The 27,833-nt window shown below is 42.9% G+C and overlaps 1 protein-coding gene across 1 annotated transcript in view; it reads left to right on the forward strand.

Annotated features, from left to right (window-relative positions):
- si:dkey-238d18.4 (TBC1 domain family member 15) overlaps positions 1–27,833 on the forward strand; it is a 54,880-nt gene that overhangs the window by 14,707 nt on the left and 12,340 nt on the right. The window contains exons 2-7 of the mRNA XM_068030592.1: positions 4,251–4,436; positions 7,440–7,564; positions 9,793–9,896; positions 10,595–10,662; positions 11,808–11,954; positions 19,733–19,823. Coding sequence (XP_067886693.1) covers positions 4,251–4,436; positions 7,440–7,564; positions 9,793–9,896; positions 10,595–10,662; positions 11,808–11,954; positions 19,733–19,823 — 721 coding nt within the window. The remainder of the gene's footprint in view (positions 1–4,250; positions 4,437–7,439; positions 7,565–9,792; positions 9,897–10,594; positions 10,663–11,807; positions 11,955–19,732; positions 19,824–27,833) is intronic.

Genomic DNA, 27,833 nt, shown 5'->3' on the forward strand with positions numbered 1-27,833 from the left:
TGGCCTGTTTCTGTGCTGTTAATTCTATCCGATTCTTTTTTAATTAAACTTGTTAGCTGCTTCCTGAAAGCAACTCTTTTGTCTTGGTGTGGGCAGCAATTAGTTAAAACAATACTTAAATACTTTCTAGGGATCTGTACCTTGCTTTAGGGATTAATTAGGCTGCCTTGGGTGGGTGGGGGTTGTGGTGGCGGAGGAGGAGATAATCAGGAATTCACTCAATGTCTTTGAAATACTGGTTGTCTGTGAAGCTTTCAGACGCTTGATGTCACTAGCAGTTGTTCTTGTCATAAAGTTGCTTGACATGCAGTTTAGATCTACCTGAAGAGTAGCAACTTCAAGCATGTTAACCCGAGGGCTATAATTATTTAAAACCATCTGTAAATGCCTTTGATCGGCTGAGTTGAAAGCCAAGTGTGCGGGTGGTGTAAGTGCAGCTGGTTTCCCATTCTAAAAGTTCCTCGCTCTGCGCGCTTGTTTTCCGCATGCGGTGGTGAGGTGTGACTTCTCAGGCAGGGACATAACCACATTTTGATCTTCAAAGGCTCGGTTCAATGTTTCTGAAGAGGACAGTTCAGTTTTTTTGGCAAGCTTATTTTCAGAACAGTTTCAAACAGTATATAAGTATTGGATGTCTTTTCTGCTATATTCATTCTGCGTGCCTGTAATTCTAAATATTGTAAATAAATTGGACTGGTAGTTTTAGTCTGAAAAGTATGATCCTGAGCTGGTATTCTGCTTCTAAGGAAAGGATATTAGTGCAGAGTGAGCAACCCAGGCAAGCTCTAATGCACAGTTTCTTGGTAGATATAATTATTTTTTTAAAACTTGCATTTATATAGCACTTTTCACGACCACATGATGTCCCAAAGCACTTTACAGCCAATGAAGTACTTTTTGAAGTGCCGTCACTGTTGTAATGCAGGCAACGCAGCAGCCAGTATATGCACAGTGAGATCCCACAAGCAGCAATGAGATAATGACTAGATTATCTGTTTTTGTTACGTTGATTGAGGGATACATATTGGCCAGGACGCTGGGGAGAACTCCCCTGCTCTTCGAAATAGTGCATGGGATCTTTTACATCCACCTGAGCAAGCAAATGGAGTCTGGGTTTAACGTCTCATCGGAAGGACGACGCCTCCAACAGTGCAGCAGTCCCTCAGTACTGCACTGGAGTCTTAGCCTTGATTTTTGTGCTCAAGTCCTGGGGTGGAACTTGAAACTTGTGATTCCGAGGTGAGAGTGCTACCAATTAAGCCACTGCTGACACGCACAATTAATTATCTGGAACACCACCATCAACATCTTACCTAAAGGTGTCAATTCCATTAGGAGGGTGGAGCTGTCAATGAAAAGTGACTTTAATGCAAGCTTGAATAGTGAGAGTTAGGAAATACCTTGAATTGTAAGAGTTCATGAGATGGGGACAGAATGAAGACGTTCTCAACTTCATCAAAAGATAAGGCTGCTTCGGGGTCTTTGTAACTTTTAGATACCATCAGCTGCGGCTCAGTGGGTAGCACTCTTGCCCCTGAGTCAGAAGCTCGCGGGTTCAAGTCCCACTTCAGAGATTTGAGCACAAAATCCAGGCTGACGCTCCGTGATGCACTGTCAGAATTGCTGCCTTTCAGGTGCGACATTAAACCAAGGCTCCGTCTGCCCTCTCAGGTACGCATAAATGATCCCACAACACAAATTGGCATCCTGGCTAAGAGTTATCCCTCAACCAACAGTGTTGTTTGTGGGAGCTTGTTGTGCACAAAATTGGCTGCTGCGTTTCCCACATTACAACAGTGACTACACTTCAGTAGTACCTTGTTGACTGTCAAGCACTTTGGGATGCCCTGAAGCTGTGAAAGGCGCTATAGAAAGGCAAATCTTTTCCTTTTTACTGCATTGGAGGGTAAGGTACATTATAGAATTTTAAAAAGAAGTTTCAAGTGAAAAATCTCCCAATACTTAAGAAAGAAATTTATTTATTTTTATTTAGAGATACAGCACTGAAACAGGCCCTTCGGCCCACCGAGTCTGTGCCGACCAACAACCACCCATTTATACTAACCCTACAGTAATCCCACATTCCCTATCACCTCCCTACACTAGGGGCAATTTACAACGGCCAATTTACCTATTACCTGCAAGTCTTTGGATATGGGAGGAAACCGGAGCACCTGGCGAAAACCCACATGGTCACAGGGAGAACTTGCAAACTCCGCACAGGCAGTACCCAGAATCGAACCCGGGTCCCTGGAGCTGTGAGGCTGCGGTGCTAACCACTGCGCCACTGTGCTGCCCATAAATCTATTTACATCCAGCATTTTCAACAGCTGCAGCTCAGGTGAAGAAAACTTGAAAGCACTTGAATGTTACCATAAATAATGGTCAATTTTACAGGCTCGCTCAACCAGAGAGAGCCTCAAACGTCACCTACACATGGCAGTAAATTGTAGCCCTGCTACCCACCGTTTTCTGTCCATTAACTTTAATGGATGTAAGTTTGTCAGTGGTGCCGCTGTAGTTGTTCCAATATGAGCCTCACGCAAGCAAAGCTTTCCATCAATGGTGTTAACTCAGAATATCGGCTCCATTGAGCGGTGCCGAATGTCACAAGCCGTGAAGGTCACCGCTTTGATGTCTAGTCACTCTCAATCGGTGCAAAAGAAAGAACCTGCATTTCTATAGCGCCTTTCATAACCTCAGGATGTCCCAAAGTGCTTTACAGTCAATGAAGTACTTTTTGAAGTGTAGTCACTGTTGTAATGTAGGAAATGCAGCAGTCAATTTAGATAAAGGTGATGTGCACTTAGGGCAAATACAAATATTACGTAGAATTTACAGTACAGAAACAGGCCATTTGGCCCAACTGCTCCCTACTAGTGTTTGTGTTCTACACAAGTCTCCTCCCACCCCTCTTCATCTCATCCTATCAGCATATATTTCTATTCCTTTCTGCCTCATGTACTTATCCAGCGTCCCCTTAAATACATCTATGCTATTCACCTCAACCACTCCATTTGGTAGTGAGAACCACATTCTCACCACTCTCTGGGGAAAGAAGTTTCTCCTGAATTCCCAATTAGATTAATTAGTGACTATCTTGTATTTATGGCCTCTAATTATCGACTGTCTTACAAATGGAAACATTTTCTCTACATCTACCCTATCAAACCCTTCATAATTTTAAAGAGCATCATCAGGCCACCCCTTCAGCCTTTTCTAGAGAAACGAGCCCCAGCCTGTTCAATCTTTCCTGATAATTATAGCCTCTCAAGTATAGCATCAATATTATAAATCTTTTTTTCACCTTCTCAAGAACCTGCCTACCCTTTTTGTAAAATCTAGTCCAGAAATATATTAAGTCAACCAGGGTTTCCACCTCTGGTTGCTACCCAGCGACCACTGCTGAAGATATACATGTTGGAGCTCTGCACCCAAGTTCCGCATCTAGCTCAATGAGATGGCAGCCAGGGAAGTTAGTAGAGTGAAGACCAGAGGCACACAGATACTGATGGGAGATGGAAAGGATGCAAGTTGCGATTCAAAAACCTTTATAAGTGTGTAAACCGTGGCTCAGTGGGTGGTACTCACAAATCTGGGTCAGAACATTGTGGGTTCAAGCCCCATAATCTAGGATGACACTCCCAGATGCGAGTACTGAGGGAATGCTGCCCTGTCCGAAGTGCTGTCTTTCAGATCTGCTCTCAGGTGGATGCAAAAGGTCCCACGGGACTATTGTAAAGTATGACGAGGTGAGTTCTCCTGGTGTCCTGGCCAGTATTTATCCCTCAACCAACACTTAAATACAAATGATCTGGTTGTTTTACATGTTGCTGTCTGTGGGAGCTTGCTGTGTGCAAATTGACTGCCATCTTTCCTACAACAGTGAATATGCTCAAAGTATTACATTGTCTGTAAAGGTCCTGAGGTTGTGAAAAGCACTATATAAATGCAAATGGTTTCTTTCCAGAACTTTTTTTTTAAAGAAGTCCAATTTAAATAATATCAAATGCTGTAGCATTGGAATAAACCTCAGTACATCCTGTAGCGACGCAGTCTAGATTATTTCTCCAGTCCCCATCTGTTACTTGGAGGAATTCCCCAACTTCTTTGAGATCTGAAAGGACATTTAATAGGGACCACGAGACACTTGTTGCAAACTAGAGTTTAAGATTGCCAATGCCTCCTGTATTCCAAGGTTTTTGGGAAGCAAGTATAACTCAGGGTTTTGTTCTCATACTGCATCTCAGGCGGCGTGGATCCCAGTATTCGTAAGGAGGTGTGGAAGTTTCTGTTCGGGATGTATCCTTGCACCTCCACAACTCGAGAGCGCAAGACGCTGGCGTTGGAGCTCTATGTCCGCTATAAGATGATGAAGTGTAGATGGCAGTCCCTGGTGCCAAGTAGCAGGAGGATGAGGGTGGACGAGACTGATAGTAAGTACTGCCCCAACTGTGCCCATGTATCGTAATTGAAGCATTGCGAAGCTTCTTTTTAAGTTCTGCTTTGTTGTAGAGTTGCATTGGGAATAATTAAACCTAAGTATTAGGAGCAGGAGTCAACCCCTCGAGCTTGCTGCACCATTCACTATGATCGTAGTTGATCATCTACATCAACTCCACTTTCCCACCCAGTCCTCATATCCCTTAATTCCCTTGGCGATCTCTCAATCTCAGTCTTGAATGTACTCGAGGACTGAGCATCTACAGCACTCTGGGTTAGGGAATTCCCAAGATTCACAAACCTCTGAGTGAAGAAATTCCTCCTCGTCTAAGTCTTAAATATGCTTATCCTGACACTATCACCCCTAAACTATGCTGTCAAAAATGGAGGAAAGATATCGGCCTGGACTTTGGAGTGGGGCATCACAGAGCGTGCCTGGTGAGTTCGACTTTTGTTCCCCCCATACACACCCCAAGTGTGAGTTGACAACAGCGTGGTGATGGCAATGGAGCATCTGGGACAGAGAGTATAGCAGGGGACCGGGTCTGATACACACCCAACGTACCGGGGACTGACACAGAACAGAGTAACTGGTCATTTAACAAGGATGTTTTGCTGCAATGGGATGGGTTGCGGTCTATACAGACAAAATGTCTGCATTAGGCTTAATTTTGATAAGTCTATAGTAAAACAGTATAAATATATAAATCAGTATTCAGAAGGGATGCATATGTGTAGGGTTATTTCCCAAAATGCGGCCGATCCCCAGGCATTTTTCATTACCAGTTGCAATCCATGATTAGCGCATAAGTTCAATAAATATTAATCTAAAAATATCAGGAGAAAATAAGAACATGCCTGCTGTCGGACTTATTTTATTACTTAATTGAGGTTTAAGATGATAGAATTTTACAGTACAAAAGGAGGCTATTCAGCCCATCATGCCAGTGTTAGCTCTTTGAAAAACCTATCGAATTAATCTCACTCTCCTGCTGTTGCCCATTCTGCAGATATCCCCCCTGCAAATATTTATCCAGTTCTATTTTTGAAAGTTACTATTGAATCTCCTTCCACCGCCCTTTCAGGCAGCACATTCCAGATCACAACAACTCGCCGTGTAATGAAAAATTCTCCTCATTGCCGCCTATGGTTTTTTTTCCGCAATAACCTTAGATTTGAAATTAAATTTGTAAAATTTTTTAATGACTTCAATGAAGTTCTTCGAACAAGTCAGTAAAAATGTTGCTGTCAGGGAACCTAGTAAGCAGTTGAATACTTCACCAATTTAGAGCCTTCCAGCACCATTCTGTAATGGTTTAAGTATCTCTGCTGATCCTAGTGGTTTTAATTCAGCCAACCTGATCCTGCAATTGATTTTTAATGAAGGGCAGAGCTACGATAATTAGCTGTTCAGTTCTTTTGGTGAGCGTCTCTCTGGAGCAGTGCAAAATTCCCAGAAAGTTAGGACATGGGATAAGTCATTCGTGCCAGAATTTCCTGGAATTTCTGCACCATAACAATGACTTACTTTGTAGATACTATAGTCTAAGTTTTTAGCAAGTTCAGGTCCTTCTGATGTTTCTATAGTGAGTGATTGGAGGGATGATACACTGCAGCAACTCATCAAAGCTTCTTCGACAGCAGCTTCTAAATTCGCGAACTCTACCACCTAGAAGGACAAGGGCAGCAGGCACATGGGAACACCACCACCTGCAAGTCCCCCTCCAAGCCACACACCATCCTGACCGGGAAATATATCGCCGTTTCTTCACTGTCACTGGGTCAAAAGCTCCCTTCCTAATAGCACTGTAGGTGCACATACAGCATACGAAGTGCAAGAAAGTTCAAGAAAGCAGCTCACCACCACCTTCTCAAGGGCAATTAGGGATGGGAAAAAAATGCTGTCCTAGCCAGCGATGCCTGTGTCCCGTGAATGAATTTTTAAAAAAAATTTTAAAATCCTCTCCCATAATATCTCTCTCGACGTGAAGCAATCGTTACAGTGATGGAGTCTATATATTCTGATCACCTGAACTTGCTTCAGTGGAGTGGTGCGAGATCCTTTTCCAGGAGTTAATCTGGTAACCACTTTGGTTTTGCACTGTTTAATGAATGTTCAAACTTGTGCTTGAAACCTTTTAGTATTTAGCAAGAACCAATGGGTTTAGTCCATTGCCCTGCCTATAGATTATGATTGCCAACTCTGGCTGGACATATTCTTGATGGCTTCATCATGTGATCTCCCACATCTAACTGCCTCACCCTGTCAAACGGCTCCAAGATTTGTATAACTAATGAACAAAAGTGTTCAGGGAAAATGTAAAAAGACACCTGCTTTTTGCAAATGTCGCACTGATTTTTCTCCCTGGTGTTCCTCACAGCACTGTCCAGGAGATTAATCTTCTATTCCTGGAGACTCCATGGCAATCAGTAACAAAAACTTGCAAGCACCTTTGACATAGTAAAACATCCCAAGGCGCTTTCCAACAGCGTTATCAAACATAAACTGACACAGAGCCATATAAGGCTATGTTAGGCATGGTGGCCAAAAGCTTGGTCAAAGGGGCAAGTTTTAAGGAGCATCTTAAAGAAGGAAAGAGAGGTGGAGAGGCAGCAAGGTTTAGAGAGGGAATTCCATACCTTAGAGTCCAGGCTGCTGAAGGCACAGCCAGAAATAATAGAGCGATTATAATCGAGGATGTTCCAGAAGCCAGAATTGGCAGGTGCAGATATCCCGGAGGGTTCCAGGGCTGGAGGAGGTCACAGCAATAGTGCGAGGGGAGGGGAGCCGGCCATTTGAAAACAAGGATGAGAATTTTAAAATCAAGACAATTGGTAACCCTACCACAGGAAGACACCGTACTGGATTTGAGTTACTAGCTCCAAATCATTTTCAGCAGCTGTTACCACACCAGTGGAATGGCACCCTTAGATGTTGTTTTATTTCTGGAGTAGAGGGTATGTGCTGATCTGATCTTTGGTATTTGTCCCTGTAGCAGAGCTTTATGAAGCAGCCCTTGCTTATCAACAAACTGGTGTTGCCTGCAACCTTAAAGGGCAGGAAGTGGATCTATCGGAGGAGAAGAGTGAGCAGTTGACCTTCATAGAGCTGCAGGCAAAGGTCGGTTTCGTAAATGGCAAGTGAGTTGCTGAAACTGCACCAGTGTTTCTTTAGCACATAGTAATGATTATATAATATTATAGGTTAGGCCACAGTTAAAAGAATACCTGGAACATATGAACAGGAGGAGGCCATTAAGCCCCTTTAGCTTGTTCCAGTGTTCAATTAGATCATGGCTGATCTGTCCCTCCATTTGCGCTGGAAAATTCTTTGACTGTGCAATTCTAATGATGCAGTAAATGAATGTTCGTGCTCAAGAGGGAACATCAGAAACCTGTGATTTCAATAATCTGTTCTATGGGTGGTGGAACTTAATGTCTAGTGAGCTACGGTAGCCAGCATCACAGATTAAAGACTGCTGATAGAATTTCAAAGTGCTTTTTCAAAAATGTTTTTAAAATTTTTCTCTGCTGGTAAGTGCAGAGGAGACATTTTCCCCATTCTGCCAATGTCTCTCCCTGCACAGCCATTAGGGAATGTATGGAAGCGTGGATTCCACAGGTTTATTGCTCCCCTTAAAATTATAGCTGAAATGGACAACTCTCAAGATGATTTTCTTGTAATTTGAACATCCTCCACTTCCTGTCCAAGTGTTCTCGCTCTCATTTTCTTTCACTATTGATAAAGAAAACATTCGGAAAACATTTAGAGTGGAACCTACATGAAAGGTAAAAATACTGCGGATGCTGGAAATCTGAAATATAAATGGAAATTGCTGGAAGCGCTCAGCAAGACTGGCAACATCTGTAGAGAGAGAAACAGAGTTAAGATTTCAGGTCTATGACCTTTAGTGCCACATTAGTGCCAGGCAATGATTATTTCCAACAAGAGAAAACCCAGCCATTTCCCCATGACCTTCCAATGGCTTCACCATAGCTGAGTCTACCACCTTGAGGCCACCATTGAGTTGTGATGAAAGATCATCAACCTGAAACATTAACTCTGGTTTCTCTCTCCGCAGATGCTGCCTGACCTGCTGAGCATTTCTGGTATTTTCTGTTTGTATTTTGAGTAGAACTTACTTGCCCAGATGTTTAGGTCATTTCAGTTTCACTCAGTTACAGATGTCAGATGCAATGGCAATCGTATTGGGTAGGAAAGTTGTCAAGAGGAGGTAAAGAGTCTACAAAGGGATATAAATAGGTTAAGTGAGTGGGCAAAAATTTGGCAGATGGAGTATAACTTGGGAAAATGTGAACTTGTCCACTTTGGCAGGAAGAATAGAAAAGCAGTATGCTATTTAAATAGTGAGAGATTACAGAACTCAGTGGTACAGAGGGATCTGGGTGTCCTGGTACATGAATCACAAAACGTTAATATGCAGGTATGGCAGTGATTAGAAAGGCACATGGAATGTGGCATTTATTGCAAGGAGAATGGAATGTGAAAGTAGGGAAGGGTTACTGCAGCTGTACAGGACTTGGTGAGACCACATCTGGAGTATTGTGTACAGTTTTGGTCTCCTTATTTGAAAAAGGATATAATTGCATTAGAGGCAGTTCAGAGAAGGTTCACTCAACTCATTCCTGGGATGAAGGACTTGGCTTATGAAGAAAGGTTGAGCAGGTTGGGCCTTTGCCAACTGGAGTTTCGCGTTGGAACTTTAAACACAGATTTGTATGTATTTAAGTTTCCCTCAGAAAGCCTGGGCATTTAAAACAAAAAAACTTCCACAAGTGACAGTATCTGGAGTTACTGTGCTTCATCTGCTTATAAGCAAGTTTTTATAATAGTCCCAATCTGTTAATGCGAGGGAGGTTTGTGCGGCATTGGAATGGTTGTATGTAAATCTAGCCTACACATGTTACTATTGACTTTTGCTGTTCTAACATTGGCACTTCTAATCATGGAATCAAAGAATCTTGCAGCACAGAAGGAGGCCATTCGGCCTATTGTGCCTGTTCTGGCCCTTTGAAAGAGCTGTCCAATTAGTCCCACTCTTTCTGTATCGTCCTGCAAATTTTCTTCACTTCACTTATTTATCCAATTCCCTTTTGAAAGTTTCTTATTTACTCTATGAAAACCCTTCATGACTTTCAACACCTCTTTTAAATCTCCCTTTAACCTTCTCTGCTCTGAGGAGAACAATCCCAACTTTTCCAGTCTGTCCACGTATTGCCCAAATTGTTTGATCCAGCAATGCAGTGGAGAAATATCTAATGGAAGTATGACAGTAAACTATTCATGGGATGACGTAAAGATGAATATTTTTGTGAACTATTTTCTAGGTTTATGTGGACCGTCAGAGAATCAATGTACATGAACTGCATGAAGCGATTAGGATCATTGATAAAGATGTGCCAAGAACTGAACGAGTCTTAGGTTACTATCAGTAAGTGTATACTTTTTAAATCTAGTACATATGTAGGAGGACTGATTGCTTTCAAATCCTATCCTGCAGATGATTTGCCACCAGATCATTCATAGGAGCAGGAATAGGCCACTTAGTCCTGTGCTACTGTGTAAGATTATAGCTGATCTGTGATGTAACTGTATACCCACTTTGCCTCATACCCCTTAATAATAAAAAATCTATCAAACTCAGATTTAAAATTTACAGTTGATCTAGCATCAATTGCCATTTGCGGAAGACAGTTCCAAAATTCTACCACCCTTTGTGCGAGAAGTGTTTCCTAATTTCACTCCTGAAAGGTCTGACTCTAATTTTTAGACTATGTCCCTTGGTCTTAGAGCTCCCAATCAGTGGAAAAGTTTCTCTCAATCTACCCTATCAGTTCCCCTTAAAATCTTGAAAACTTTGATCAAATCACGCGTAACCTTCTAAATTCCAGGGATTACAGCCAGGTTTGTGTAATCTCGCCTCATAATTTAACCCTTGGAGTCCAAGTATCATCCTGGTAAATCTATGCTGCACTCCTTCTTAAGGCCAATATATCCTCCCTAAAGTGCAGTGCCCAGAACTGCTCACAGTTCAGATGTGCCAATCATTGCATTTTTCAGAAGTTCAGGTTCTGTTTCTCTGCCGGGTCTGGTCGCGTATTTATCAATAATGCTTGTTCTGTTCTCTAGAAATGAAGGTGTGATCAACTTAATGGTGTTGAGGGACATACTCATCACTTTTGCTGCATTTCATCCAGGTAACGCATTTGCTCCCCTTCTTGGTATTGCTTACTCAGGTCATCTATAGAAAACGAAAGACTTGCCTTTATATAGCGCTCTATATGACCTCAGTGTGTCCCAAATTGCTTTACAGCCAATGAAATACTTTTGAAGTGTAGTCACTGTTGTACGAATTGCAACAGCCAATTTGCACACAGCAAGCTCCTGCAAACAGTGACCCATGTGTATGGTTTCCAATTGATTACAGAAGATGGCAATTTCTTCAAATGACGGAAAACTCGGAAAGAAAAGCAAAGTACGCAGAACAAATTACGAGTAAAGCTCAGAATAGCGTGCTAGCCAGAAATAAAGTTTAAAATAAGAGTGAGACCAGTGTGAGGATGAGAGAGAGAGAGAGAGACGTGTAGGGGGAACAGAGCTAAATGTTTGGGAAAAAAACTATAATTACATTTTTTCAAATAAGTTTGTATTGGATTAATAAAGTTAACTGAGTTTTATTTGAAATGAGCTGTTGCCTATTTGTAAGACCCTTGCTATTTGTTGATCAGTAAATGCTGCATTTAATAAAAATGAAATAGATTGAGAGAATGGATAACTCCCCACGACCATTGGATCAATCAGTCTGTAATTTTTCCATCATAAACATTCTGGACTGGATATTGTCCCATTGGAAAGGGACCTAAAAGGGAATTTTAATTTTCTTTTTTAAAAAAAGTAAGAAGTTAATGGGATTTGTAGTGGGATCCTGAAGTTAGACTTCAGAATTGGGAACATTGTGAACCTGCAAGTTCACCTCCAAATCACGCAACATCCTGACTTGGAACTATATCGCTGGATTGAAATCCTGGAACTCCCTCCCTAACAGCACTGTTGATGTACCTACACTACACGGGCTACAACGGTTCAAGAAAGTACCTCAGCACCACATTCTCAAGGGCAGTTAGGGACAGGAAATAAATTCTGGCCTTGCCAGCGACGCTCACATCCCATGAATGAATTAAAAAAATGAGCCAGATTTCTCTCTTGTCATTCTATAGTTGCCTTCAAAAAGGACCTCGTAATCAATTTAGATAATTAACATTTTTGATCTAAAAATAACTTTTTAACAAGATGTGTACAATATGTATTCTCTAAGAAATGTTTTTTTGCCCTGTCGTTTTAGATGTAGGCTACGCTCAAGGCATGAATGACCTTGTTAGTCGCTTCTTGGAGGTTCTGGATTCTGAGGTGGACGCATACTGGTGCTGTACCTTCTATTTTGAGAAAATTTCTTATGACTTCAAAGAAGAAGGCTTGATAAGGAAAATTAGTAAGTCCACTTTAACCGTACATTCAAATTTGGGCTGAGACCCCTTTCTTTATCTACCCACCACACTCTCCACCTTTAAGACTCTTCTTTAAAACATGCCTCTTTGACCAAACTTTTGGTCAGTGGTCCTAATATATCGTGGCTGGATGTCGAATGTTATCTGAAAATATTCCTGCAAAGTGCCTTAGGACATTTTACTCTGTTGAAGCCACTATATAAATGCAGACTGTTGTTCTCTTGCAAGTCAAACTGCTACCTGTAGGTGCACAGAGGGTATAGGTTAGGCAGCAAAGTTGAACAGAAAATGCATTGAGTGGCATTCTGAGAATGCTGCTAGCACAGTTGCTGTTATGTGGAAATATAATCCTCCTAAAGAAATTGTGAAAGTGAACAAACTGGCTCCATCTGGCGCCTGTTTAGACACAGCAGTTTCACTTTTCCTATTTTGTATCCTCTTTGATTGCATGAATACATTTTTAAATGTTGCAGTGCTCCTTCTAGATCAGATCTTTCCTTTTGCAAGCAGTGGCAATGCACCTAGTCAACTATGGAAAGAAATTCTGAAGCTTTGTTAATGAAAGGTGTAAATATGCAAGAAGGCTGCAAAGAATGCTGAGGGGGGAATCGATAGTCGAGAGGAAAGTCAGAACTTGTATTTACACCTGACATCTCTGTCCTCGGCCTCCTGCAGTGTCCCAATGAAGTTTAACACAAGCTTGAGGAACAGCACCTCGTCTTTTGATTAGGCACTTTGAAGCCTTCTGGGCTCAACACTGAGTTCAACAATTTCAGACTGTGATCTCTACCGCCCCGTTTTGTTCCCCTTTCTTTGCATGTTTCGGTCGTCTTGTTTTTGCTTTCGGACTGCAGCTGTTCATTATTCTGCCATTTGCACCTCCTTGAGACACATCTTTTGTTTCTTTATTTGTCCCATTACTACTCCCTTTGGCTCCGCCTCACCAACTCTTTCATCATTTAATGCCCCCCTGTCTTACACTCTATCATGGATTTTCCTTTTTGTTCTTTTTGCACCCTCCCCATTTGACCCACGTAGAACCTATTACATCTGTAACTTTCGCCAGTTCTGATGAAAGGTCATCGACCTGAAACGTTAACTTTGTTTCTCTCTCCACAGATGCTGCCAGACCTGCTGAGTGTTTCCAGCACTTTCTGTTTTTATTTCAGATTTTCAGCATCTGCAGTATTTTGCTTTTGTATTTGTATCTGTCCCTCCATGACCTCAGAACTTCCCAAAGTGCTTTACAGCCATGAAGAACTTTATTGAAGTATAGTCACTGTTGTAGGAAATGTGGAGGCCAATTTGTGCACAGCAAGCTCCCACAAACAGCAAATGTGAAAATGATCAGATTTTTTTTTTGTATACTGGTTGAGGGGATAAATATTGGCCAGGAAACCAGGGAGAGCTCCCCTGTTCTTCTTCCAATAGTGCTGTGCCGTCCACTTAAGAGAGCAGATGGGGCCTTGGTTTAACATCTCAGCTGAAAGATGGCATCTGTGATAGTGCAGCACTCCCTCAGTACTGCGCTGGGAATGGCAGCCTGGATTTTGTCCTCAAATCTGTGGATTGGGACTTGAACCCACAACCTTCTGACTTGGAGGCGAGAATGCAAGCCACTAAGCCGTGACTGACAACGTAAGCATAAGCATTTTTTCCATTAAAGATTGACCTTTTTATCTTTTCTCCCCTTCTGTAGGCCTTTTGTCCTCACTTTGCTTTTGCGACCTTAATTTTCATTTTCTTGTTTGGGAGTTATTTTGCCTCTCTATCTCTCCTTTGTTGTATTGTGTGTCTCTATCTCTTTTATTTCTCCTCCCTAGCTGCATCTCTCTCTCTGAATTCCAGACTTACCAGGGTCCCCTCAGCACCAGTCCAGGCCGTGTGAATAATGAGCTTGAGAAATGCCAGAGCCAATTCTTACACTGATAGGTATGGCTGGAAAACTGTGAATTCTAAGTTCACAGGATTGCTGTGAAATTTCAGAATGCTGGATATGCTCTCTACCTGTAAATGACTGAGTTTTCTCTGGTCCCATTCACTGCAAGGGGCGGGGTGATCTGGATCTTCCTTCTGCTGGCTGTTTGAATTTCCAGGCGTCACTTCAGGCAGGTACGGGCATCATTCATGCTGTTCATTTTAAATTTTAAATCTCACCCTGAGACACTTAACGATGCTCAATGCAAGCACCGTTGGGGCCCAGGAACAGGCTTGGCACTCTTACGTTTACAAAACAGAAGGCAGAGCGATGACTTGATAGAGGTCTTTAAAATTATGAAGGGGTTTTGATGGGGTAAATATAGAGAAGTAATTTCCACTTTCAAAACTCTGGCCATAAATATAAGATAGTCAACTAATAAATCTAATAAGGAATTCAGGAAGCATTTTTTTTTTTTACCAAGAGTGTGGTGAGAGTGTGAAACTCACTACCACAGAAAATAGTTGAGGCAAATAGCAGAGGTAGTTTTCAGGGGAATTTGCTAAATACATAAGGGAGAAAGGAATAGAAGGACATGCTGATAGGGTGGGAGGAGGCTCGTATGGAGCATGGACACTGGCATGGATCTGTTCAGCTGAATGGCCTGTTTCTGTGCTATAGATTCTATGTAACCAGCACCACCAAAAAACAGATTAAGATTGTGAATTTTAGATAGATAACTTGTGTCCTGGAAAGGTCTGTTAGGCATGAAATGTTGCAGGATAGAATGAGGCCATTTGATCCATTGTGTCTGTGCTAGCTCTTTTGAAAGAGCTATCCAGTTAGTCCCACTAGCAACCCCACCCCCCCCCGCCCCCCAGAAACTCCTCTCTTTCCCCATTGCCCTGCAACTGTTTTTCCTTTTTAAGTATTTATCCAATTCCTTTTTGAAAGTTACTACTTAATCTGCTTCCATCTCCCTTTCAGGCAGCGTATTCCAGATCACAACGACTCACTGCATTTAAAAAAAAGTCTCCTCATTTCACCTCTTATTCTTTTGCCAATTACCTTAAATCTCTGTCCTCTGATTACTGACCCTCCTGTCATTGGAAACAGTAAATGAGGAGAAACTGTCAAAGCCTTCATCTCCCCTTAACCTCCTCTGCTCTAAGGAGAGCAACCCCAGCATCTCCTCATCCCTGCTAGGATTCCTTTTCCAATTACTCTAAGTCTTTGCTTCAGTATTGGTGCATACTTTCTTTTTATGTGACTGTGATTCTAATTGGTGGGTTTTCTGTGTAATGCTGTTATTTCAATGTTACAGATTTTGACACTTTGCTGCCACCTCCTGTCCAACATCCATGCCATGCTGGTTTGAGATGTTTAGTACTCTGCTTTTATCACTGTTAATTGACTCAAGACAATGCCCTTCCTCATCACACCTGTGAAACTAGTGGATAACAAGACTTTGGCGAGAGTGCATAGGAGATTTGCCTGAATGGTGCCAGGGATGAGGGACTTCAGTTACATGGAGGCACTGCAGAAACTGGGATTGTTCGCCTGAGATCAGAGAAGGTTAAGACAAGATTATAGAACACAACATAAGAAATAGGAGCAGCAGTTGACCTTCCGGCCTGGCGAACCTGCTCGGCCATTCAGTAAGATCATGGCTGATCTTGGGCTTCAACTCCACTTTCCCGCCTGCTCCCCATATCCCTTGATTCTCTGAGAATCTGTCTATCTCAGCCTTAAATATACTCACTGTTGGAGCATCCATAACCCTCTGGGGTAGAGAATTCCAAAGATTCACAACCCTTTGAGCGAAGAAATTTCTCCTTATCTCAGTCCTAAATGATTGGCCCCTTTATCCTGAGGACTGTGCCCCCATGTTCTCCCCAGCCAGGAGAAACGACGTCTCAGTATCTATTTAATAGAAGTGTTCAAAATTATCAAGTCTTTTGATGAATATTGGCCAGCACACCTTAGGGAACTTTTATGCTTTTCTTCAAAATAGCACCATGTGATTTTCTTGTGTCCACCTGAGAGGGCAGATGTGGCCTCCATTTAATCTCTATATGCCAGGTGTTCCCAATGTATTGGCTGAGTGGGAGCAGGCACATCTCTGGAGGCTGGTACACCCAACAAGCGAAAGTGTGCCCCATTGGTGGCCAGGGTCCGGGAATGCTAGACCAGACACTGTCCCCATTTCCCCACCCCAGTGTTGGGCCAGAGATGCATCACTAATGGTGCTTGTAGCCACCTAGCCCATGCAGGCTAGATCCCTTCCCACTGACCCCTCAAACTCTGGTAGGATTAGCATTGGTGGACACAATCCTGGCAAAACCACCCAATCACGCCATGATGCACTTGAGGGCATAGTTAGGTTTTTGGGTCCCTTGTTTTATGCCCAATGTTGACTGCAAACCTCCATGTAGCTGCTTCATCTGAAAGGGCAGACCATGTCAAGAAAACAATTGTTTCCAATCCGGGCCTGTGGTTGACCTAATGCTCTTGTACTTGGCCAGTGCAGGAGAGCAGTTTAAGTGTGAGCACCTAAAGCCCACATTGTGTGGCCAGTCTCAGCGTAAGTTAGTTGAACGCTGGTATTTCAATGCATGCCCAGATATTTCTGACTGGCCAGTGCGTGCAAACAAAGCAGTGTCCTTGTGTGAGCACCGGGGCCAGCTAATGCCCAGTCGATGTGCACAAATGCCAAGGTTAAGTTTTCAACCGATCCACACCAAAACAACAACTTGCATTTGTATAGCACCCTTAACATAGAAAAATGTCCCAAGGCGCTTCACAGCAGCATTATCAGACAAAATTTTAACACCGAGCCATGTAAGGAGATTTTAGGAGAGGTGCGCAAAAGCTTGGCCAAAGAGCTAGGTGTTAAGGAGCCTCTTAAAGGAGGAGGGAGGAGCAGAGAGGTTTAGGGAGGGAATTCCAGAGCTAAGGGCCTAGGCAGCTGAAGGCACGGCTGCCAAAGGTGGAGCGATTAAAATTGGGATTGCTGAAGAGGCCAGAATCCAGAGACTGGCTGCACTGTATTGGCATAAGTGTGACCCAGCAGAATGTTATATATCATCTTCTTCTTTGGCCTCCTTGTCTCGAGAGACAATGGGTAAGTGCCTGGAGGTGGTCAGTGGTTTGTGCAGCAGCGCCTGGAGTGGCTATAAAGGCCAATTCTAGAGTGACCGAGTCTTCCACAGGTGCTGCAGATAAAATTGGTTGTTGGGGCTGTTACACAGTTGGCTCTCTCCTTGCGCTTTTGTCTTTTTTCCTGCCAACTGCTAAGTCTCTTCGACTCGCCACACTTTAGCCCCGCCTTTATGGTTGCCTGCCAGCTCTAGCGATCGCTGGCAACTGACTCCCACGACTTGTGATCAATGTCACAGGACTTCATGTTGCGTTTGCAGACGTCTTTAAAGCGGAGACATGGACGGCCGGTGGGTCTGGTACCAGTGGCGAGCTTGCTGTACAATGTGTCCTTGGGGATCCTGCCATCTTCCATGTGGCTCACATGGCCAAGCCATCTCAGGCGCCGCTGGCTCAGTAGGGTGTATATGCTGGGGATGTTGGCCGCCTCGAGGACTTCTGTGTTGGAGATACGGTCCTGCCACCTGATGCCAAGGATTCTCCGGAGGCAGCGAAGATGGAATGAATTGTGACGTCGCTCTTGGCTGCCATACGTTGTCCAGACCTCGCTGCTGTAGAGCAAGGTACTGAGGACACAGGCTTGATACACGCGGACTTTTGTGTTCTGTGTCAGTGCGCCATTTTCCCACACACTCTTGGCCAGTCTGGACATAGCAGAGGAAGCCTTTCCCATGCGCTTGTTTAATTCTGCATCGAGAGACAGGTTACTGGTGATAGTTGAGCCTAGGTAGGTGAGCTCTTGAACCACTTCCAGAGCGTGGTCGCTGATATTGATGGGTGGAGCATTTCTGACGTCCTGCCCCATGATGTTCGTTTTCTTGAGGCTGATGGTTAGGCCAAATTCATTGCAGGCAGCCGCAATCCTGTCGATGAGTCTCTGCAGACACTCTTCAGTGTGAGATGTTAATGCAGCATCGTCAGCAAAGAGGAGTTCCCTGATGAGGACTTTCCGTACTTTGGTCTTCGCCTTTAGACGGGCAAGGTTGAACAACCTGCCATCTGATCTTGTGTGATCTATAGCTCTGACTATGTTCCCAACTGTAGAAATGGGAACCTAATGGAATTGAAATGATTCCTGTTTGTGACCTGTTCCTGTTAATGACTATGCTGAGACCTAATTAAATGTGATGAATAGATTTGAATTTGGTTCAGTCCCAAGACTCCAAACTCTCTGCTGTTTATGTTTCAAATTGGTGCTTTTAACCATTAAGCTGTCGTCCCACAGACATTGATCTGAGTGAATAGTGGGGGGCTTTTTTAAAGAGCAATAATGAGATGGAACAAATTTCTCCAACAGAGAGGGAATGTGTCTTTTAAAGAAAATGCAACCACGTCCTGGAGTCCAGTATCAGTGAACATTTTCTGTTCTCTGCCTGAGGGTAGGGGTGTGGGTGAAGAAAGGAGAATCAGTCATAAATGTTAAATGGTATTCTCTCTTTATTTTTCTAGAAAACAGAACACAGACGCGACCTGATAGAGGTCTTAAAGATTATGGAGGGGCTTGATAGGGTCGATGTAGAGCTTGTGCTAGAGTCCAAAACTACGGGCCATAGATAGTCATTAATAAATCCAACAGGGAATTCAGAAGAAACTTCTTTACCCAGAGAGCGGGGAGATTGTGGAACTTGTACCACATGGAGTGGTTGAGGTGAATATCATAGATGCATTTAAGGGGAAGCTAGATAAACACATGAGGGAGAATAGAGGTGGGAGGAGCCTCATATGGACCATAAACACTGGCATGGACCAGTTGGGATGAATGGCTTGTTTCTGTGCTGTATATCCTATACAAGTCCAAATCAGACTGTGCAGTCTGAGAGACAGTGCCAAAGAAGTCCCTTTCTTTTCCTTTGAGCATCACTTCACCATCTTAATTCATTTTATCTGATCTTCATGGCTGGGTTTGGGTGGGATTTCAGGCACACTTATTCAGAAGTCTGTGTTCCCAGACTCCCCGGGTATGCTGCCATCTTTCAAGATCATGTGCACCATATCCCCCGCCATGAGAATTCAGGCCTCCTTGTCTGGGATTACGTGTGAATGATGGTGAGTTGAGCATGGTAATGAGGTACTGTTGGTGCCTGTGGACCCATAACCTTGGGTGAATCAGGAGTTGGTGGGAAGAAAATAGTATGTGTGTTGTTGGCCAGGGATCAGTGGGATTTGTGGTGGGAATAGAAATTATACATTTTGTTAATTTATGATCAAGAGGATTGTTTCATTCTGGGTTTATTTTGCTCGCTCAAGTGTGGGCTGCATTTTGATGCAGGGATTCCAGGGGGGCATAATTAAAAATTAGAGCTAAGCTGTTCAGGGGTGATAACAGGAATCACTTCTTCACACAGAGTACTGACAATCTGGCATTCTCTCCCTCAAAGAACTGTTGAGGCTGGGGGTCAATTGAAAATTTCAAAACTGAGTTTGATGGATTTTTCTTAGGGTATTAAGGGTCATGGAACCAAAGGCAGGTAGATGGAGTCAAGACACAGAAAAGCCATGATCTATTTGAATGGCAGAATGTGCCCGAAGGGCTGAATGGCCTCCTACTGTTCCTGTGCATCATTTAACATAGCCTGCCTCTATGAGGGGCTCTTATTGACAAGCTAACACCTGATTTTGATCACAACCTTTCAGTTTTAATTTTGTTTGCGATAATTGACTGCAAAGTACTTCATGTGTGTCCAGGACTAGAGGAGCAGCTCCTAAAGGAACTGGATTCGCAGCTTTACGCTCACCTCCTGAGGGATGATATGAATGGCCTCACCTTCTGTCACAGGTAAGGTAACGATAGCCACTCGTAACCACCTCTACTTTTCTCTTTGCAGATGCTGACTGACCTGCCTAATTTTTATCATATTGTTATGACCAGGTGAGGCAGGGGTTTAGGACCCCCCCCCCCTCCCCCAGCCTCTTCCTGGTTTGTCCGTAACAGGGTTTAGCTTTTTGCAACACTGTGTTTTAGCTTCCCTGTCCAAGTCCTTGCTCATTGCTCTAATTGTAATGGCAAAGAAATCAACCAGACAGGTTTTCTCAGATTTAAACAAGAAAGGTGTAAGTTTATTAACCTTAAAACTCTAATTCAGTTAAAACTACTAAGAATACGCGATGCAACCACGCTAGCATGCATATGCAATAAACACACATGCAAATTGTGCCAGAGGAGGAGAAAAAAGAGGAAAGGTTTGAAGTTATAGCTAGAGTTCAGTTACTGGCTTTGGGTTTGATGTAAAGTCTTTGAAGTTAAGTCTTGCAGTTCTCTTTGGGGCCTAGTGCACACTTTCAAACTTGTTTCACTGGTCTTCTGTCTTGAGGCTTAAGTTACTCCCATGGGTCCCTGGAACTTTGCTTGAGAGAGAGAGAGACTGGGAGAGACCTTCTTTCTCTTTTGTCTTCAGATTGCAGTCTCTTCCTTTCTGTGTGGCACAATTCAAACAACCCCTAGGTTTGCCAGCAGGTTAGTCATGTTACTAGCTCCTTATTTAGAGCAGCCTTGCCTGTGAGACTTTGTGGATTCCTTCAAGCTTAGCAGACACTCTCAGTGCGGGGATGGGGGGGGGCGGGGTGCGGGTGGTGGAATGCTGGCTCTTACACATTCAATGTCTCTTGATCAAAATCCATCTGGCTAATTGAATCAGCGAGGCACTCCCATTGTCTTCAGGCAACTATCTTTTAGAATGCAAATGTGCAGCCATGTTTTCAGCTACTATAGTGATCTTTATAAAAAAAAAGTTATTTCAAGTAACAGGTCAAAAATAATGTTCCATGTGACGAAATAATATCTCATTTTTTGGCAGGTGCAGTTTTCATCACAATATACTGGGCTTGGTTTTGGGATTCCAGCCCTCTGTTTACTGTGCTGAGGTGAAAATCTCCTTTCTCCCCAATGAGCAAAATAAAATTCAGCCCCAATGAACCTGATTCCTAAGAATGTCATCAGCTCCCAGCAAAGCTGCCCTCATTCAAACACCAATTAAGTCTCAACACTATTTAGAGAGGTGGCATAATGGTGGCTGATGTTGGAAAGTGTATCATCCAGACTATTTTATCTGTTATTAAGGGGTGATCTAATCAAGGTGTTTAAGATGATTAAAGGAATTGATGAGGTAGATAGGGAGAAACTATTTCCTTTGGTGGAGGAGCCCAGAACAAGGGGCATAATCTTAAAATTAGAGCTGGGCTGCTCAGGGGTGATGTCAGGAGGCACTTCTTCGTACAAAGGGTAGCTGCGATCTGGAACTCCCCCAAAAAGCTGTTCAGGCTGGGGTCAATTAAAGATTTCAAAACTGAGATTGATGGATTTTTGTTAGGCAAGGGGTATCGAGGGTTATGGAAGCAAGGCGGGTAAATGAATTAAGACACAGGTCAGCTCTGAACTAATTGTATGGTGGAATAGACTCGAGGGGCTGAATGGCCTGCTCCTGTTCTTAGTTCAGCCTTTCAGTGGTTGAATAAGTTTGGAGAGTAACATTTGTACAGTCTGTGAAGGGTGATAACAGAGCTGAGGGGTTAGAACTGTCATTAAATATTGAACAGCCAGGGGCTCTTTTCCCTAGAAGGGAGGGCATAGTCCATATCAATTGGTCTATGGGTGAAATTCCTAATTACCTTCTGAACTCTGTGATAGCAAAGCAAAGACTTAAGGAGTGACCTATCATAGAATGTTTACAGCACATTTGGCCCATCGAGCCCATGCTGGTTCTCTGCAAGAGCAGTTTAGCTAGTCCCACTTGCCTGCCCTTTCCCTCTAGCCCTGCAATTTCTGTTCCCTTCAGGTGCTTATCCAATTCCACTTTGAAAGCCGTGATTGATTCTGCCTCCACCGCATCCTCAGGCAGTGCATTCCAGATCTTAACCATTTGCCTTGTTAAAAAAAAAAGTTTTTGCTCATGTCGCCTTTGGTTCTTTTGCCAATCACTTTACAGAATTGTTACAGTGTAGAAGGAGGCCATTCGGCCCATCATGTCCACATCGACTCTCTGAAAGAGCAATTCCCTCAGTTCCATTCCCCTGCCTTCTCCCCTTAACCCTGTACATTCATCCTTTTCATATAACTATTTAATTCCCTTTTAAATGCTTCAATTGAACCTGCCTGCACCACGTTCTCAGGCAGCGCATTCCGGACTTTAACCACTCGCTGCGTGAAAGTTTTTCCCCAGGTCACGTTTGCTTTTCTTACCAAATACCTTAAATCTGTGCCTTTCACGAGTGGGAACAGTTTCTCTCTATCTACTCTGTCCACACCCCTCAAGATTTTGAATACCTCGATCATATCACCTCTCAGCCTTCTCCAAGGAAAACAGTCCTAACTTCTCCAGTCTTTCTTCATAACTGAAATTCCTCATCCCAGGAACCATTCTCATGAATCTTTTCTGTACTCTCTCCAATGCCCTCATGTCTTTCCTAAAATATGGCGCCTGGATGCAATACTCCAGCTGAGGCCAAACTAGTGTCTTATACAAGTTCAACTTAACTTCCTTGCTCTTGTACTCTATGCCCCTATTAATAAAGCCCAGAACACTGTATGCTTTATTAACTGCTTTCTCAACCTGTCTTGTCACCTTCAATGACTTATGCACATATACACCCAGGTTCCTCTGCTCCTGCAATTCCTTTAGAATTGTACCCTTTATTCCATATTGTCGCTCCATGTTCTTCCTACCAAAATGAATCACTTCACATTTTTCTGCATTAAACCTCATCTGCCACCTTTCTGCCCATTCCACCAACTTGTTCTTGTCCTTTTGAAGTTCTACACTATCCTTCTCACAATTCACAATGCTTCCAAGTTTCATATCATCTGCAAACTTTGAAATTGTACCCGCTACACCAAGGTCTCGGTCATTAATATATGTCAGGAAAAGCAAGGATCCCAACACTGATCCCTGGGGAACTCCACTACACACCTTCCTCCAGCCCGACTAACATCCATTAACCACAACTTTAAATCTGTCTGTGGTTATTGGCCTTCTGCCAATGGGAACAGTTTCTCTCTATCGACTTTGTCCAGACTCCTCATGATTTTGAAAACCTCTATCAAACCTCCCCTCAACCTTCTCTAAGGAGAACAGCCCCAGCTTCTCCATTCTATCCACCTAACTCAAGTCCCTTGTCCCTGGAACCATTCTTGTAAATCTTTTCTGCACTGTCTCTAAAGCCTTCACAGCCTTTCTAAAATACAGTGCCTAGAACTGGGCAGAATAAAGGTCTTTCAGAATTATGGAGGGGTTCAATAGGGTAAACATAGGGATGTTTACATTTCTGGGGAATCTGAAACGAGGGGTCATAAATATGAAAGAGTTACCATTAAACCCAATTGGGAATTCAGGAGAAATTTCTTTACCCAGAGTGGTGAGAATGTGGAACTCACTACCACAGGGAGTGGTTGAGGTGATTGGATAGATACATTGTAGGGAAGCGAGATAAATACATGAGGGAGAAAGAAATAGAAGCATATGTCCATAGGGTGAGATGAAATAGTTTAGGAGGAAGCTCATGTGGAGCATAGACCAGTTGACCCGAATGGTCTGTTTCTGTGCTGTAAAATTCTAAGTAGTTGGCCATCACCTCGTCATTCTTCATCTTAAGGTCAGCCCCCATATACAAGTCGGATATTGCCAGTAACCCATAGGGGAAATAACCCAGTGACACTGTCCTGAGGTCTGATTTAGATCCTTATACCAGATTCTGGACCACTTTGATAATCCTCCTATTTATTGACATGATCTTTCCTTGGAGCTGTTCCCATTCCTGCCGTAACTTCGCCGGAAGGTGAGACAGAAAACCTGTTGTAGTGAAGTCACGACAGTGGAGTGGCTCCAAGGCAATTCCCATCCCAAATGATATATTACCCATCGTAGGATTGTTTTTTTAAAAATTCACAGCACCTCCACATTCACAAGTTTTAATATATTATAACAGTTACGTATTATTTACTGACTTTGAGCCTGCAAGCCAAATGGAGGTGAGACTTATTTTAATTGTTAATGGGTTGATTTTGAGCAATTCTTTACTAAGTGCTTGTTTGTTTATGGAGCCCAGTTCCTACTGCACCAGTCAGTCTTTGAAACACAAGTTCAGTTGAGTGGTGCATTTCTATTTCAAGATCTCTGCATAGCCCTTCCAGTGAATTCCTATACATTCATTATTTTTAATGTTTGTGCATTCATAATTTCTGCATACCGATGTACCTGTGTTGCTATCATGATTGGGGAATTTGTGCAGTTGTGTTGTGTGGGGGGGTTGGAAAAAGCTTGGGTTTTTTCAAGTGAAATGAATTCAATTTTCAAAATAAGTATCCCTCTAACACAGCAGTGTAGACAGCTAGAAAAAAAACATTCAGGTTAGTTATCATACAGCACAGAAGGAGGTCATTTGGCCCAACACATCAATGCCAGCCCCTTTGAAAAAGCTATCCAATTAGCCCTGCTCATTTCCCCATAGCCCAGCCCACTTTATCTTTTCAAGAATACATCCAGTTCCTATTTGACCGTTACTACTGTTACGGACAGGTGGAAAGGGGTGTGGATGGTTCCCACTGTTCACCTCCTAACTGACTGCAATGGTGTTTTGTTAAAAATGGTGAGTTAGTCCCTGTGTGTTTTTTTAGAGTCAAATAAACAAACAAATGATAGGCTTTTTTTCAACCTATGAGAAAACTTATTTTTACACCATTCCTGAAATGGTCGCAACCTCATTCTCTCACACACCCGCACACACAAGAATAGATAGAGAGAAAAGGGTAGGATGTAGTTCAAAGTGAGGTAGGTTTACGGTAAACCTGTTGAATCTTCTAAGGAGGACAGTCTCTTTGAAAGGTGCAGACCTGTAGTCTTGAAGTTGGTGAGGTGTTATAGATTTCAGGTGGTTAAGACTGCAGGTGGTGGTCACTTTAAGTTCTCTGCTGCAGCAAGTTGAAGGTTAGAATTAGCAGCAGGGCTTCTTGCTCAGCTTGATCTCTTTCCACAGCCTCTTGCTGAACTGCTTTCTGAAGGTATTGGCTTGATTTTTCCCCCCTCTCTCTCTCTCTCTCTCTCCAGAGGGTTACCTTTTAAGGTTAACAACCATCACATTAGAGTTTCTGTTAATTAACACATGAACTTCTCCCCTGGCGTGACCACACAATGGACCAGAATGTGGAATCTTGATGTCTGGATGGGTACCATTCTGTTACGATGTGGCTACTTCACACCTATTCATTTTTGGTTTGCGCTGTGAGTCAGCCTGTCTCTAGAACCCTTTGTTCGTGTTACAACCAGCTGAGAAAGGTGTCTAGGCATCGCTCTCAGCCTTCACCTGGTCTTACTGTAACAGGGTTTAATTTTAAACACACCATGTTTTTAGCTCCCCCTTAGTGAATCCTTGTTCACCACTTTCCAATTATAAGGCAAAGAAACGAGCACAAATAGGTTTTCTTGGGTTTAAAGAAGAAAGGCTGAAATTTATTAAACTTAAACTCTAATTCGGTTGACGCCAACGGATACACGACATGTCCACGCTAGCATGCATGCGTGATACACGCATGCAAATAGAGACAGAAAAGAGCAGAAAAAATAAAGTGGAAAAGTTTGAGGCAATATCTGAAGAGTTTTTGTTATGGTTCTTCGGGCTCACTGTAGCATCCTTGATTGTAGGTAGATCTTGCTTTTCGTTGGGGCCCAGTATTATTCTTAAACTTTGTTCGCTCTAGGAGACTTCTCTCTTTTGGGGTCCATGTCTTCTCAGTGGATTCGGAGGCTTATGAGAAAGAGATGGGAGCAGACAGGAGAGATCTTCTCAGTCCAGGAGCAAAAATTCTTTGAGTTCAAACTGTCTGTACAATTCAGAAAACCCCAGATTTCCAAGCAGGTTAGTCATATGACTAACTGGTCTAACCCACATCTTGGATTGTATCACCTTAGCAGTCTCTGGAATGTTCCTCTTACACACAATACCTGGTGATCAAGGTCCATTGTGGGTTGAATGTGTCAGGGAATGGTCCTTTGTCCTTCCAATCATAATATGCAAATTTCTTTTCCAGCCACGACTGATCTGTCCTTTCTTCACTCCCGTAACAGTTTAAAACCAATGTTCATGACAAAATTAATGTGCCTCATTCTTGGCATGACAATTGGTTAACTCATGTAGTTAGGAGTCATCAATATGCAAAGGTGCTCCTTTCAATTTCAGTGGGCTTTTCCCAGAGCTATTTCAGACGAGATTAACATGTTTCATTGTTGCAGAGAAGTTTATAGATTCCCAGTACAGGAGGGGTCATGTGACTGCTACTCCATTTTGACTGTGATTCAAGTGTCCAGGTTCTTGAGATTTTGTTTAACAGTTGACTTTTTAAATTCAAAATTCTTCCATTTCATTGTTTATTTCATCACGGCTCCTTCCCTGCACGACGCTATTGAATTTGCTTCCAACACCTGTGCGGGCAATGCAATCCAGATCATACCAAAGACCTAGCTAATAGGAGTTCTATTGTATTTCAGAAAATTGGAGAGGGATTTGATCAGAGCACTTTGTGCATCCAGGTCCTGAAAGGCCTTAAAAACCTGGTATTTGATGTAAGATCAAACCACATGCCCTCAAAACAAAATTATTTTGAATATATAAAAAAAGTTCTTTTGTTATTCAGCTGGCATTGTTAAACATAGTGGGAGCAGACCCTCTGTTCACCCTCACTTTCCACTTCCTTAACAGCAATAATAAACCTTTAGCCTGAGTTTGATTGCAGATCTAATTGAGGGCTTGACTGCTGCGTACTGTGACAGAGCGCATTAACCAGCTCATTTGTTTAACGGGCTTCGTGGGAGGTTAATAACAAGCGTCAGTCCACTGAAGAGCTTTCACTGTTGTGGTTGAATATTCAAAGAACACGGGGAAAGGACTGACTGTTTTCTTAAAATAGGAAAAGTAGCCCTCATACTGCCGACAGGTGTAAGAAAATAATTAGCTCCTTAGGCCTGCCGCATTTTTAAGTTTTCCGCTTGCATACCATGGCACTGTTACTGCACTAATTTTATACTCATAAAGCTACTCAAATATTTGTATTGTCGTGCTACCAGCCTCAACCAACTGGATTTTAGTCGTTGTGGGGGGATGAAATTCTGGCTGGTTATCCTCTTCCATTATTATTTTTCAAACTTGGTTCAACTTTTTTTTTACCAGATCTGATGCTCGTTCAGCTGTCTTTTCTATATTTAAAATTGTTTCCTTTCTTCCCTTGGAGATAAACCATGAAAATACAAAGATGTTTTTGCATGTCAAATCTTTGTGGTGCTGGAAGGGTTTAAAAAAAGATCTTTTGAGTATGGAATTTTTTTATTTGTTGATGGGGTGTGGGCGTCGCTGGCAAGGCCAGCATTTATTATCCATGCCTAATTGCCCATGAGCTGCCTTCCTGAACCGCTGCAGTCCAGCTGGTACAGGTACACCCACAGTACTATTAGGAAGGGAGTTCCAGGTTTTTGACCCAGTTGACAGTGAAGGAATGACGATATATTTCCAAGTCAGGATGGTGTGTGGCTTGGAGGGGCACATGCAGGTGGTGATGTTCCCCTGCATCTGCTGCCCTTGTCCTTCTAGGTGGTAGAGATCGCAGGTTTAGAAGGTGCTGTCGAAGGAGGTTTGGCGAGTTGTTGCAGTGCATCTTGTAGATGGCACACATTGCTGCCACTGTGTGTTGGTGGTAGAAGGAGTGAATATTTAAGGTGGTGGATGGGGTGTCAATCAAGCAGGCTACTTTGTCCTGGATGGTGACGAGCTTCTTGAGTGTGTTGGAGCTGCACCCATCCAGGCAAGT

The sequence above is a fragment of the Heterodontus francisci genome, chromosome 4, assembly GCF_036365525.1.
Source record: "Heterodontus francisci isolate sHetFra1 chromosome 4, sHetFra1.hap1, whole genome shotgun sequence".
Classification (NCBI taxonomy): domain Eukaryota; kingdom Metazoa; phylum Chordata; class Chondrichthyes; order Heterodontiformes; family Heterodontidae; genus Heterodontus; species Heterodontus francisci.